At 37.8% G+C, this 15,981-nt stretch overlaps 1 protein-coding gene across 1 annotated transcript in view; it reads left to right on the forward strand.

Annotated features, from left to right (window-relative positions):
- The window catches only part of exoc4 (exocyst complex component 4), a 53,209-nt gene that overhangs the window by 17,136 nt on the left and 20,092 nt on the right, over positions 1–15,981 (forward strand). Inside the window, exons 8-9 of the mRNA XM_015398604.1 lie at positions 3,208–3,388; positions 15,288–15,433. Coding sequence (XP_015254090.1) covers positions 3,208–3,388; positions 15,288–15,433 — 327 coding nt within the window. The remainder of the gene's footprint in view (positions 1–3,207; positions 3,389–15,287; positions 15,434–15,981) is intronic.

Below are 15,981 nucleotides of genomic sequence, written 5' to 3' on the forward strand. Positions count from 1 at the left end.
CTTTTGGCTCTTTTTACATTTGATCGAAAAGCGGAGTCTGACCCCTTGTTGGAAAGCTGCATGGCCGCTGTCCCCCGCCACTGTGAGTCTGATGACGGCATCACGCTGGGCGAGCATTGATTATGTCGACAGTGTGACTAAAATCAGGAAAGTAAACAATGGGAAGCAACTAGTTAGGAAGCCTGAGCGTAGTGAGTATTCTTTATTATGTCGCTCTTGTATCTGTCCAAATCCCTCTTACCAGCGATGCGCCATGTTTATCGAATGTAAACAGTGTTTAAAGTGACTGGCACGGTGTGTTGATGTCCATACGTTGTGTTCAATGGTGTCCCGTAATTTAGCAGGTCAACCCGGGTGTGGTGTTCTCACAGCATGCCGATCAGAGCTGGGGCAATTTTAACGCAGGTTGCTTGCTGAGTTGTTTGACCTGGGTAGGGACGTGGCAGTGAGCTTTTCCTATTTCCACAAATACCAGATTGTTCTTGGGTTTAAAAAAAGTGGGAAAGATGTAAGAGTCTCTGTTCCACGTTTGCTTTGTCTTCTGCATAGCTTGTTGAGGCTTGCTTCTCCCATTGTGGATTGCAGGAAGAATGGCTGTCTTGTGAATCTCTGTCTCTTCAGAGTTACCAATGAGTGCCTACATTTACGAGTTTAAGTGGATGAGCATGCCTTGATAGGTTTGTAGTTGATCTTAAACATATTTTATTAACTTCACGTTGCCTCATATTTACTTTGTGTTTTTTTTGGAAATACATTCAAGTTTTCCATCATGGTGTACAACTGTTTCTGGAAACATTATATTTACCCTTAAAACCTATGAAGGATTGATTGTATAAGGGAAATGTTTGATTTAGGAAAGAAAATGAAAATCTTTTTTTCCCCCTTCATAGTCTAAGGCAATCTATTGAGCGATTAAAAAAAATATATATATCTTTTTTGGGGGGTAATTTTAAAGCCAAATCCAAAACATTTTAGTTCATATCCAGCTGTTCAGCTGAGAAGTTCCTTGAAATATTGCTGTGACGAATCTGTGCAAATGACATCCGTTTTTTTTTTTTCCCTGACAGCAAGATGACCAGGCACACTTAATATTTCACAAGTGTTCACTCAGCACATCAGAACCCTATTTACAGTAATTTAATGATCTTTGACTGACGCTCAGTCTAATGATAATCTAATTTTTATGCAGCTGTTGTCTTTCTACAATGAGTCACGCACTTTCCTGCTGCTGGCCAGTTAGTCAGAGACTCTCTGCTATTTCTCTCGACTTTTCATGAGCGACTGGTGTCAGCTTCGATCCTGAGAGGAAATGAGACGAGAGGTCTCAAGGAACCAACGTTATGGATTAGGATGGCCTCCGCTGGGAGATAATGAGGAAGACTTGGTCGTCTACTCTTCAGTGCCTATCTATAGATGTGTGTGTGATAGTGTATGTGGGGAGCATTGTAGTAATGGCAAAAGGTGACAAGGTTAAAATCATAGGTTATTTATCTACCTCTTAACTTTCCCTGCAGATGGATGATTGTTTTACTTTTTAATAGTTTAATAGTCTTTTAATGCGTTCGGTATAGAGCAGGAAATAAAACCAAACCTTTAGGTTTAAATATCTCACGAAGCACCTTTTAATCACTGAAATACATTAAACACACTGACAGACTAGGCAATATATAGATATATAAAATTTTTAGTCTCTGAATGAGCATTAGATGCAGATAATATGAAGTTCCAAAGAGGATTCGAGACAAAGAAAGAAAAATGAGGAACATTTCATGTACTTAGGCATTCATGGCATTCAAAGAAGTTCCAGTCTTCACCATGTTTTGTAGGGCTTTAGGCATAGATTGACCGTCTATGACAGCTGCTTGCTCTCCTAACTTGCGATATCTTCTTTCTTCTTTTTAGTCTACTGAATAATGATGGTTTTATTGATGCATTTTTTAGTAGTCTCCTCCTCAGAAAAAGCCGCCTGAAGGAAGGCAACAACGTTCTGATCCTGACAGAATACGGCCCATTAATGCAGGGGAACTATTTCAGAAGGCAGGATCCAAGGTTTACTCTATCGCATAAGGCCCATGAGACAGTCCAGCGGATAGCGGCAAGGTGTAAGATGCAAGCAGGGACAGAGCACGCCCTGAGCCGTTACCAAGTGGCAGAAAAAGTGTCAGAAATAACTTTGCAAAGTGTGGTTTACATTACTGCTGGATTACTCTACTGAAAGGAGTTTGAGAAGAACAGCTACAACTCTGTGGGATATTTGATCCAGCAGCTACTTTATAACTCACTGGGAAAGACGTTTTTTTTGGTTAGACGTTACAATCATAGTTCACAAGATCAATTGAAAAGAGACTGCTTGGTTGCAGAGTCTAGAGTGGTTCAATTGGATCATGGATTATCTGGGCCTTTAACCAAACAACGTAACCCACCTGAGGACTCTATGAATCATTTTCCAGTCTAATATAATGGCACTAACCTCTCCAACACCCAGCTTTACACTGAAGATTCAAGATACACCACATGTGTCATAATATTTAAAGTTTTAACTAATATAATTACCAATTTATTTGACTAAACGTTTGTTGGACGATATTCCAGTTGGGAAACTGCTGGCTGACCTAAATAAAGGCTCAACCAAAAGAGTTACTGCAGACAGTCATTATTTCATTATTTGCTATACTCCCCCTCTAACATAAAGTAGTTACTCGCTATCATGGTTCTCATCTAATATAACCTGTGTTCCCTCTTTGCTTCGAAAGCTTCGTCCTTCTGCCAAAAGTAGGCACAGCTGAGTCTGGTTGAAAGCATTAGTGCAGATGAAGCAACTGTGAGCTTTCAGTCCTAAGTAGGGCTCTCAGATCTAGTGGAAGGTCAGTTTGGTTTTGGATATGCTCTCTCTTCTTCAACCAGAGCCATTTAGTACTAATGAGAGCAGCTTTTCATTTGGATCCATGTACAGGCATCCAGGTACTGAGAACTGCTAATTAACACCAAGCTGTAAAAAACACTTTATCTTCATTTACAAATCATATATTTTAACAAACTCTGTATTCATAGATAAATTACTATTTGTTCAATTGGTTTATTTCTTTTTTTCTGTACTGTAATATTATTTTCTCTTGTAATATTCCCTTAAGTCCTCTTCATCTCTCCATTATCCACCTCTCCTCACATCTCACCCTCTTATGCTGCTCTCTCTGGCTCCCTCTGCAGGCTGCTGTTGGATCTGCTGGAGCTTTTGTTTGACAAGTTCAAGGCGGTTGCCCAGGCTCACAGTGTGGTGCTGGCCCACATGCAGCAGATCGCTGCACAAACTCCGGCTGTGACCCATGAGGAGGAGATCAAGCTCTACGAGCAGGCTGATGTTTCTGCCAAAATCCAGGCTGTGCTGCAGGTTAGTTTTGAGCAACAGTGACATAACTAGTGTTGTTTTTGTATCTGCTTGGAAATATTTAAAGTATTAAAAAGTTGAACATGGTTATCAGTCACTGAATATTAAATATCTACGAATTTGGCATGTTCCCTCGTTACTTAAATAATCCTCAAGCTGCTATGGCAGTTACTTTGTCAAAAATAAAAAATAAAACACTGAAAAGCATATATTTAAAATTTAAATATCTTAGATGTTAGAATAAATTTGATTAGGAAATGTTCTGTATCATTTTCTGTAGTCAACCTTAAAATTAGGTCAGTATAGCCCTAAACAAATTATGCATTTGATGCCCTTAACAGTGTTTATATTTTCTAAAAGCAACTCATGGTGCAAAAATCTCTAGAGCCAATTCTAGCAGCTATACCTGGAAGTTTGAGTTGGTAAAACCTTCCACCATGCAAGCTTAGATCACGATCAAGCTCATTGGCTTAATTCAAGTTAAACTGTTTGACAGATGGCTTCACCTTTGCCTCTGGAAAACTAAATCCAAGGTAATAGCAATCATAAGACTGCTTTGTTTTGCAAAGAAAAAAACAAAACTGTTTTTTTGGAGAATATTAAAACCCCAGCTATTTTCTTTCACAAGTGGAGCAGTGCAGCTATCACCATAGTGTTCCGCTTGATTTATGCATAGAAATTGCTTTATAATAATTATGCAGGGAGTTTTACAGACTATATGGATACTGCAATGTAGGTAGAACAGGAAAAGAAAAACAGAAAAAAGGAGAAAAGATGAAAGAAAGAAGATAAAAGGGAGATAATGATAAAACACTTTCAGTCTGCTTCATCACCTGCAAAGAGATGTAAAAAGAACAGCACAACCAACGGACATGGTACGAGACATACAATAAAGTAACACCTAGATACTATCGCTGCGGTATAAGTAGTATTATTTAATCTGACATGTATACTGTGGTAGCTGAAGGTAAGAATATGGGCTTTCTGTATGGAAGTGAATCTCTAAGTACCTGGAATCAAGCACCTGTAGTTGTTTGGCATCAAGACAATTATTCTTTTTGCCATATCACCAGACAGGACACTGTTAAAAAAAAAAAAGTCCCAGCTATCAGGGGGTACAACAGAAGTAGAAGGTCAGTCTGGTTTTAATGGGTCCGATTTGGGTGTATAGTGTTTTAAATTATGATGTGGAGATGGGGTTTGTAATATCCCCATCACAATGCTACCACCACCCTGTTTCACCATGGCGATGGTGTCTTCAGGGGAATGTTCATGTAACCCTTTCTGGTAATGCCTAGCATTTAGGCCAAAGATTGACAAGAGTCTACATGATTGCTCTATTCTGCAAGGCTTGGGGTGACAGTGGTGTCGGATGCAGGAGGTTTTTACCTTCACGCCCCAGCTCCATCTTTCAGCGTGGTCGTGTCCTTTGTCAAGACACTTCACCCGCACCCGTTGGCTCCCATGCACTGCAGCCTTGCTTCTGTCAGGGAGCCCCAGGGTGGCTCTGGCTACAGTGCAGCTGACCAACATCAGTGTGTGAATGGATGAATGACTGCATGTGGTGTAAAGAGCTTTGGTCAATTCTCCTGATTTGAAAAGGTGCTATTTAAGTGCAGGCCATTTACCATCCAATATTGATACCTGAAATCAATATGTTATTAGTCAAGAAGTAAATATCAGAATAAATCGCCCTGAATTTAAAATATTCAATATAAGAAAGTACTCCGTTTAAAACCACTTCTGCTCAAAGTTTAAGTGAGCCGCTGGTCAATAATACATGGATCAGTTGTTCTCATATTTCTGTTGAAGTTCTGTTTGACTTACTGTATATCACTTGATCAATCTTTTTTTTAACATCCCACAGTATAAGTAATAAAACTGTGTATGATTCCTGCTGATATTGTAATTGATCTATATCTGTTTATGACTGCTTAGTGGAAAAGTTTTGATGCTGGACAGAAAGCTTTTTGACTTTTGAGAAGATCTTAACTCAGTTTTTTGGATTTATTAGTGTTGTAGTCAAGCAGTACTATGACTTCCTAAAAGAATTTACTTTAATAGTTGTTCTGCTTCAGTCATACACTGATGAACACCTATTAGTTCTGACTAACTCTGTGATGTTATTACTGATGCTTTTTTTGCCTCTGCTTTACGTTGCCTGACTGATCCAGACCAGCAGGCCTTCAAAACATAAGCTTTTAAAGAGGAGCCCACACCTGCTTATGATACGTTAATCAAGTGAATTAGATTGGAAACACCTGGCTTCTGCTTAGCGCCTAATTTCTATGGGAGCTGGGAAGATTTAATTTCTTATCCCCACTCTGCTTTTTGGCTTAGTTCTTGCACCGCTGGTCTCATCATGTTTTTATGAATGCAGAGATCTGCTTACAAATTTTTTTAAAGGTTATAAATAGCTAATATCTAAATTAATGCAATCTAAAGAGGAAATGTTTATTTTTTATGAAGCTGTGAAAACAAAGAGGGGTTGATTGTTTGGATTAATTTGAGGCTCTTTAATTGGCATGTATTTATGCTCGGTTGTTGATCCCGCTTTTCCCCGTTTGATTGGCTAAGGGAGATGAACAGCTGTTGAAATGACCCTGTGGTGACTCTCAGTGGAAAATCGGTGACAGTTGTTGCTCTCAGACTGATTGGTGTGCGAGTGTGTTTCTCACTTTGTGTGGAAATACCTCAAAAGATGGTGCTCTGTGTCAGACTCCTCCTCAGAGTCTTTACTATCATTTCACACAATCATCAGGGAGCTTTTTTGAAATCTTATAGAAAAAATGTGAATAACTATTTTATGTATTAATTCACATATAAATAATATACATGTAAGTTGAGAAAATGAGCTTTTCTATGAGGCGTCTGCTGCCGGGGTTAATTGAAAGCACAGTGTTTCTATTGATTATATAAAAGCAAATATAAATAAAGCGATGTAGAGCTTTTTGCTGAGTGAAATTGAAAGCCCTTTCATGTCTAACTCCCACAATGAGGCTGCACTTCCAATAGGTTGAGCTTATTCCAGCTGGCAAACATAAACACAGACTGAGTTGTGTTTTGGGGTGTATTCTGAGGGTTTTACTCGTGCATAGGCATGCACTGTAATTGCTCTGCATTATGAGTACAGTTTTAGATGGCATGAAGCCATTTAGTATCTGACCATTGCCAACACACAGTTGCTGGTGGCTCCAATCTCTCCTGGCTCTGACATGCGAGATAATAGAATCTCTTGATTAGAATACTCATTATGTGAAATGAGGTTTTTTTACTCGGTCACTTGTGTTATTATTTTCTGAGTGATAATATCAATAAAAAGACCCCACATCTATCCATCCATTGTTTTTTCCTCCCTCTCTGCATTTCTTTTACTCTTCGCTTCCTCAGCATAATTCCCTTCTGCCTCTGTATCACAATCTCTATTTCCCACTACCTTCTGCATATCCCTCTTGGTCCTTGTAATTTCCTCCTTAATCTTATTATCTGTCTTTCTTTTTTCCTTTCTTTCTCTGAACTCCCATAATTCCCCTCACCCCCTTCATTTAGCCCTCTCTGTTTTACAGTGTCATACGCCAGCAATGAGAGAAATTAAATTCCTACTGCTCCCTCTGCAGCTCGGTCAGGTTTTATTGGATACTGATCCCACTGATATCTCAGACCTTAAGACCAGCACAGACTTTTCTTGTGATATTTTAGTTTTTCTCATATTGTTTATGTCTAAAAATATTATTACTATTTCTGATTTTGCGTATTCTCTATAAAATGAGGATTTCTTCATCCGTTCTTCCACCCGTCTAATCGTTTATTTTTATCTTTCTATTTCTTCATCATTTTAACTCTTTGTCCATTCCGGTTTAAATATCACTCCTTATTTCATCATTTTTTCTATTTCTTCTATTCTGTGCGTTTATATGTTTAACTGGGAAAAAATACTTTGCAAAAAATGTTACTATTAAGTTAGTCATTTTTTCTTAAAATAAGTGCACTTTATCTTGAATTGATTAGGTAAGTGAGACACTTTGCCAATGGAATAAGACAAAATACATTTAAAATAAGAAAAAACAATTGCAGTCTCTTATTTCAAGTGCATATTATCTAATTATCTTATTTTAAGGTTAAAAATACTAATTTCATCTGCAAATGGTCTTATTTTCCTACTCAAATTAAGGGAAAATACACTTATTTTAAGAAATTTTTTACTAATTTTCAGACAGTTTTTGCAGTGTATGAATTTTGACAAACTGAAATTTGTAATAAACTTAATTTACAGATATTTGAAAAAAAAAAAATCAAAAAATATGAGACATCAGAATAGATCAAAATGAATATTGTCATTGAATAGAATAGCATTCCTGTCCATTACAAATATCACCAGCTTTGATTACAGAAAAGAGATTTAACTCATTTCATCGTCTACATTGCCCCCATTTATAAAATCGTTATTTGTATCCCTGTATCACTCTTGCTTCTCATTGCAGTTCCTGCATTTGACATCCACAAAAACCTTTTGATAGGTGTTATTTTCTCTCCTCCTTTCACGTGGAGAGGAGCAGAAACCAGCTTGACCTTTACACATGACATACTAGCAGATGCTTGCCGGAGCTGACAGTAACACAGGCTGCGCCTAGTTACACGGCCTCGGCAGAGAAGCGCCTTTCATCAATGTGCGACTGCGGCCCGTCGGTTTAGAGAGCAGAGAGGCTAAACAAGCTTTTGAAAGTCCGGATTCGTGTAGCAGCTCTAAACCTTGTTTTTGAAACGCCTGGGATACCTCTGCAGCTTGTTTCCTTTAAGTGTGGAAGTATTGATTCAAAGCATAAAAACTGCAGGGTAATCAGAGGTATTGATGTTGGAAGGTGTGCTTTAAAGCCACTTCGCAATTTTTCAAACTGGTCTCTGTTGAATTCGGGAGTATGTCTATTGATTATCTACGGGAACTGTGAATGTATTTCTCTAAGCATGCAGCACCATGCTTCTGGAAAAGCTGGTTCCCATATTTCCCATATATCCTACCCTTAGAATGGGTTTCTTTTCCTACCTTTCAATTGCAAACGTAAGGTTTACTTGGTAAACTAGTCTGGCACCTCTAATAAAATGATAATGTTTATGAAATTATTTGAAAAAATTATTTTAAATTATTTTTCAAAAAGCTTATTTGAAGTTACAAGTTATAATTGGCTAACGGCTCATAAAAGATCACAGTTCACACACCTCAACATGGATTCATAATTAAGATGACCCGATCTATAAGGTGTCTGTGGCTGCTCCTGTCCGTCACCCTTTCACCTTGTCTACAGTTTGGTGTGATGCCTGGAAGTTTGTTAATTAGCTTGCCATTTGCGGACGCTGCAAGGATTTGTGGCTATTTGCCTGCATGCCACGTCCGTTGTCTGCCTCCAGGATGTGACCAGAGTGCTAATCTCACTTTTAATGAGGTGCTTCTTATGCACGCGGGGGAACTTTGAAACTGCATTCAAAAATATGGATGGATCCCGATTATCTAGCGTCTGAAAGAGGTGATTCCTGGATTATCAATTTCATATTAGAGCTTTAAATGTCTGTTAACATTTACTGACATGATTGCGAAGATTGATGCCTTCTATGGATCTTGTTTAATTGCAAGGACTCTTTAAAATTCCTGGAGAAATCCATTTGTGTTCTCTTTATTTCTGGTTACCCTCCTATGATTCGTGCTGCGTAGATGAGGGAAGAGCCTTAGGCTTAATCTAAATCGGCTTCATAAATTAATCCCTTTGTCGACACAGATTACCTAACACAAAAGGCTCTGTCATGTTTATGTCAACATTATATACATATACAAGAGGCTTTGAGATTTGTTTTAGTTTTTTTCTCGTCAACAGATAGAAAAGAAGAGCAAATTGAAGTGACAGAGAGAAGCAAGAAGGCAATAAGCCTCTTTTAATTAGATATGAAGTACAGACATTGCTTCCATGTTCTTGGCCAACATTTTAATCAAAGTGTCGCATTCATTCTGCACTCCAGAGCTCTATATTATCATGTTTGTATGTTGCAGAAGTGCAGCAAAGTATACATGATCCCATTGTAAGGGCTCTTCACAGCCCCTCCTTTTATACTACATTAAAAAAAGAGAGGATGCTGCAGACTTTATCAGATGCTTGTAAAAGATTCAAGAAACCAGGAAATGATGAAGGATTAACAAAAACTTAGGAAATGCTTGCAAACAGATCTGGATAAGAGTGTTTACAAAGTTGATGTTGAATAAATAAAAGCATTTATGGTGATCTGGTGTAAAATATATTTTTGAGTTCTTTTTTGGAAAATGGATCAGGTAGTCAATTAAAATCTAAGAAATAATTTGAAGTTTCAGGATCAGTCAGTGTGAATCCATTTCTGCTAAAACTGGTAGCAACTTCTTTAACCTTGCTGCTATTTTAACCTTTTCCAAAACAAGGTTAAATATACACATATATACATTCACTCATATTTGGGGTTATGTCTCTCAACAACTTGAACAGACATGAAAATCACTCACCTTTTGATGAAATTCACTGTTTTGAATCCCTAATTGGTCATATCTGAATCTTTTGGATCCGATTAGGGGAAAATTAATGTAAGGGGAGATAGGTTTGGGTTAACACAGAAATGTTTTTTTCTGGGTGCACACAGCTGAAGGGAGCCTTTAAATAAGGCTTTTCCCACTTAAAACAACACTTGAAATATTGGGGCTAATTCTGCTCCCTGATTGGATTGAGCTGAGCCGAACACAGGCAACAGTTACGACTCAGTGATTTGGATGCTTGAACTTTGTTGGATGTTGAAGGAACCTGCTTGAGAGGCTTCAAGGTAATGTTTACTGACACAAGTTAGCATTAGCCTTTTGTGACTAAACTAGCAACCTACATTATGTACAGAGATGAAAGTAGGCTGGTAGTGAGCCACCTTATGCAGTAAAGGTAAGAAAGAGCTGCTGCTTTTTGCATTTGTGCCACAAACTTTAATCTAAGTGCGAAGGTTGATTGGTGTGCATTCCAGACGGATACATACATTTACTGGGATAATTTAAATTTGACAAACTCTACTCTACTAGTAATTAGTTTTAAAGCTTAGTGGTGTATACATGTCGTCCTGTCTGATATACCTATTATACTTATACAACTTTTATTGTCATTTTGTATACAAAGAGTGTATACCAAAGGAAATTTAGTTTTGTACAGCTTTCAGACAGTGAATGAGAAGCAGCTTAGCAGTAAAATAAACAAAGCATTAGCTTTGTGCTTGGCTGCCTTTGCACTCACAATGGGATAAACCTCTTGAGAGGTGATGCAAAATTTCTCCCAAAGTTATATATAAACATATTTAAAATAAATATTCCATAATTTGTATGGTCGATTTTTAGGGCAAAGACCCAGATGAGAAGGCACATAGACTTTCCTTGGCTAGTTCTCCCTCATAGTTCCTCTTTTTCTTTTTAGTTAAATAAGATGTAAAAGTTTTCTTCTATTAACAGAATTTCTCTATTTTTCCACTTTAAGCTATAGTTTTTTTCAATAAATTTCTACGTTTTCTTTCTGTCGGGCAGTCTTGGAGACTGTGTTTCATTTGTATTGTCTGTCTACATGAGGTGAATCAAAAATGTCATGTAATGTCACAAGAGTAAAACCGGTACAATCATGAACGTTTTTGTTCATCTGCAGGTAAAATAGCTTGTTGAGCAACTTTGTCACATTTTAAATGGGGATAAAATGTCTCAAATCAACTAAACATGTAAATACTGAGTATAAATACCATCAGTTTGTCCTGTTTGTTTGAAATAACCTGTGATCAGATAAGGTGAGGTCGTAGATAGGACAAATGTTTCCGGTTTCCACGCAGACACATCATCCTCCCTTTTCCCTTCGGTCAGTAAGGTAGTCTTCAAAACATCGACTGCATGCGGCTGGCTCCAGGTGGGAAACCCTGCTGTTCTGCAGGAGTTCACAGGTAAGGGAGCGCTGTGGCTGGAGCTCCGTCAGAACTCATGAAGGTTATTGAAGTTTCTGGAGCACAATCAATACAGGAAGTATACACAGCCCCTCTTTGATGGCCAAGGACACTTGGAGATTTAAACTTCAAGCTAGCAGCCAGGGATATCAGTCAATATGTTTTGTGACAAGAGACTTGCCAAGGGATTTAGTAGGAAAGCAGCCGATTTCTGTTAAGCCTTGAGAAAGGAACAAAGTGGATATTGTTCTCGGCTGCTTTTCAAGGCTTCTTCAAGTGTGAGCTGGATGGAAGCAGGAAAAAGTGACGATATTTATGCCTTTGGTTTTAGCCAATTGACTGCTGGGTTTACACTATGTCAAGTGCACACCTGCAAAGCTTTGAGCGATGCTCTCCTAATTGCTCTAATTCTTTGGCTGCTGGGGCCTAATAGAAGGTGAGTACACTCTTCCTTCAAACGTGGATGAAAGCACCAGGACGTTTTAGTGGTGAGCGAATGGAAGGGGGTGCGACTAATGATTTACAGTGGCAGACTTCCATTAAGCTTCTCTCCATTTTAATTTAACTTTGCACTCAGGCAGCGGACTGATTTGAGTTTGGGACACGACCCAAGCAATTCATGTGCACAACAACTTTGATTGAATAGTTTTGGTGGAAATGATTGTTAAGGAAGCCCTGCAGAGAGAGGCTTTCTTTTTTCTTTTATTGGTGGCGTGTCAGGCACGCATACACCTACACAAACAAACATGCACTTTTGAACTCTTGTTCTTTGTTGTGTAATTTGCTGGGATAACTATTCAAATGCTCCAAATGCTTGTTTTTTATCTACTTTTTACATTTTAAATGGATTTAGCCTTTTTATATCTTCCCCTACTATTTTATTAAACAACCATCTGACTTTTTAATGAAAGTCATCCCTGCTAATTTACGAAATCAAGAATACCAGTCAGGATGCTGCTAAATTGAAAAGACTGCAGATGCGATGCTATAGGCTCCTTCTTTAACCAGACAGAAATGTGGAAAAATTGTGTTTACCTTGCATTCTAGGGAGAAAGTGGGGAAGAGAGTTTAAAGATTACAGTTCATGTCTGCGAATCCTCATTTCAAGCTCTTCAATACTTGCGCTGCTCACGTCAGACCTTATCAAAGCTCCAGGGGTTTAACTAAATTAGAACAGGCACCCATTTGGAACTGGGCTCTGGGACCAATTACTAATTATCATTGTGGACAATTGAATTCGTTTACTTGTGTCTGTAGAGCGGTGTGTTTGTGTTATGTTCAGGGAGCAGTCAATGAAGCATCTTTTTGTTTTGGTAACCACAATCATTTAGCTGATCTTGTCTTTATCTTTTGTTCACATTGTCTCTGAATTTCTCCTCTTTCTGCATTCTCATACAGCCCTTGAATTTGGTTATAACACAATTTTGCTGTCATCTTGTGTTTTTTTTTCCCATCGGTTTAAACTTGGTGTTGTGTAACAACACAAAATTCTTGTGTTTTTAACCATTAAATCCTCTATAAATTAATTATTCTTTACTTTTTTCTGTATATTTATTTTCCTTAATTTATTTTAACGTATTCAAATGTGTTGAAACCAACTCTTTAAGTCTTTGAGCTGATTTATTTAAAGTGTAGCTGGAACTTTGTTTGATCTAAGGCCGGAACATTTCATCAGATTAATTGTGATTAATTAATTATTAATATAATCTTAAGCTTATTCAGTAATTAATTTAGTTATATTTTAGGCAATATTTTCACGGATCTGCCTTTAAAATATGGGGGGTAAATACAATCAAATAAAATGGTGAGACTGGCATAAAATCAAATATGAACAGCATAAAAATAAAACTCACCATTATGTTGAATTAGTGAGAGCCCTGAGCTTGTTTCTCCGAAACGTGCTCCTAATGTCCTGTCTGCTCTGTAGCTTTGTTTTGGTCGCTGTAACCGCAGAAAATACCACTTGTGCGGCCCGGTACCAAATGATCGACAGACCGGTACCAGTCCGCGGCCCGGTGGTTGGGGACTTCTGCTTTACTGGATATGACCTATCCAGAACTCCACAATTGGAAAAGTTTTAGTTTGCTTTAATTCTGTAAAAAAAAATTCTTTAAGGAACCTTTGGCCAGCTGATTATTAATCAATTATTCTAAAAAAAATAACCAACAGATTAATCGATTAGCAAAATAATCATTAGTTGCTCCCTAGTTTGATCAATTGGTAACAAAACATTTGATTTTGATGCTAAAGTTTTTCTGTAACATTAAATAAACTTCAAGAGTTTAGTCCCTTCAGACCAAAGTAATCTCCATACTTGGTGTGGGTTAAAACAACTTTCTCATTAACAACTATTTATTTTCCATCATTATCTCTTTCTCTTACACCCTCCATCATTTTTATCATCTGCCTCCCATCACTCTCTACGTCCTAACGGTCCAGTTAATTGCCTGCAAAGTTCACTCTGACTCTGGGCTAATGCAATTTAAGAGGGGTCGGAGCCCCTTCATCAGCCCAGCGATGGCATTTCATTAACTCTGCTTGGGTCTCGGCTCGCAAGCGAGCAGGGGGGTTTCACTCCATCGGCTCATCATTAGTAATTAATACACTGATGGGATTAGCTGCAGCACGACGCCGGTGGCAAGTGGTCACCGCACTGTTGCAAGTTCGGGACAGCACTTGCTGTCAGGGCGTCAAGCTCTGCTTTTGAGTTTGGGAAACTGTTGGGAAGTAATTAGTTGGTAGAAGATGGTGAATGAACACTTGTTTTTTGCAATGAGCCAAAAAATTCAACTTGATTTAGGTTTTCTTTAAAGTTTTTGGAAGTTCACTTAATAGTTTTAACCCCTCTAAATAATCTTTAATTTATCCGTAGCTTTGAAAAAACAACAACTTCCTTTTATAAGGTTGCTTCTTTGTGAACTTGGACCAGATATCAGTTCTAGCATGGGAGGCTTTCCCATGCATGACAGGGAATGCTCTGCACAGCGTTAATTACATCATTATGGTCGGGATGGATCTCCATCTGCTCAGCCATTACTCCTGTCCCATTCTGGGTTGACCCACACTGCGCTTCAGAATTAGACACACACAGGCTAAATGGCCTTGATAAATTATGAAGCTATTAGATATGGGAGGCTATTTTGGAACATATGCATTCACAGAGAGGAATGAAGGGTGGGCGAGGGAGAAGCAAATACGAACCAAGGGAAGATGGAGAAAGAAAGGGGGGAAAAAATAGAAATGTGAGAAATGAGAGTTGAAGCTTAAAGAGACTTTGAAAAATGAGAGCAAATGAAAGCAGCGGAGGGAACGTACGGATAGAATGATGGAGGAAGTGAACTTTTTCTGTCTGGACAGAGTTTCAATGTGCCTATTCCAGACTATTGTTAGACGTTGATAAGATTTTTATGAAGCGTGATCAGACGTTGATGGATTTTAGCATTGATCATGTAGACAGATCAGGGAACGGGAATGGGAGAAAAAAAGGTGTTCATATCATGTCTGGAGATTTTTACTATATTAGGGTTGGATCCTTTGCAGCATCTTTGATAAGACTGAGAAAAATACAAGTATAATATCTTCGTAATATCAGTGTATTATTATTACATTTTTCTATTATGTCTCTATAGGTTATTACCCAGTAGCCGGACAGCATCATTTCAAACATTGTCATATTCGCTTTATGTCAGAAGCCACATCTATCAATGACTTGAGGTGTTAAGACAGAAATATGCAACTAAAGCTAAATGTTTAGGTTTTGGAAATATGTGCAACATTTTCATTGTAATGGCTTCATAAAACAATAAAGTGATGTTGAACATTGACGTTACTGCCTATTTTTTTTTTTTATGTTAGCGTTTTTTTACTTGTTATGTTTACAGAAAGTTTACATTGACAAATACAACACAAACCGTCTCTATTCTCCTGTGTATTTAAGGTTCTGTTGATGGAGTATCTGGATGTGAAGAACAGCCGCAGTTCCACTGAGCAGACTGCTCAGCTCTCCTATGCGAGCACTGGCAGTGAGTTTGCTGCCTTCTTTGCAAAGAAAAAACCCCAGCGTGCCAAACAGTCGCTGTTCAAGTAAGAATCACATTCTTGGTTTGATAGTTAATACAGGATTTCATGTGCTTAAAGGTTTGAAGTCATCTTGGAAATGATTATAAACTATTGATTGTGTGCAATTATACTAGTAAGCAAGTAGTAGTAAGTAACAAAGATTGTAATAAAGTTGCTTTAACAACTACAGGTTAAAATGTAATTCTTTTTATTAATACATGCGATGCGGTATCCCTTGATTGATCTGAATGATAGGAATGCAAAATTACAATCTACATAACCAGTAATTAGAAGAACCTGTGTGAATGATATACTGGAAATACGTGCATGTTTTTTTTTTACATAGAAAAACAGAAGTTTCCTTCAGACTAACGCTCTTTTTAAAAAAAAAAGAAGGCTTAGTAGTACATGGATACAAGCTTGAAATGAATATCAATATACAAAAGCAAAGTAAAACAAGTGTTAATCTAAAATATGTTGTGATCAAGTTAAGATCTTTCAGTGGTTCTCTTCTGTCATAAAATCTACATAATTACTTTGAATTCAATCACAGAAACAATCCTATTAAACTT

Source organism: Cyprinodon variegatus, unplaced genomic scaffold (assembly GCF_000732505.1).
Source record: "Cyprinodon variegatus isolate N-32 unplaced genomic scaffold, C_variegatus-1.0 Scaffold944, whole genome shotgun sequence".
Classification (NCBI taxonomy): Eukaryota; Metazoa; Chordata; class Actinopteri; order Cyprinodontiformes; family Cyprinodontidae; genus Cyprinodon; species Cyprinodon variegatus.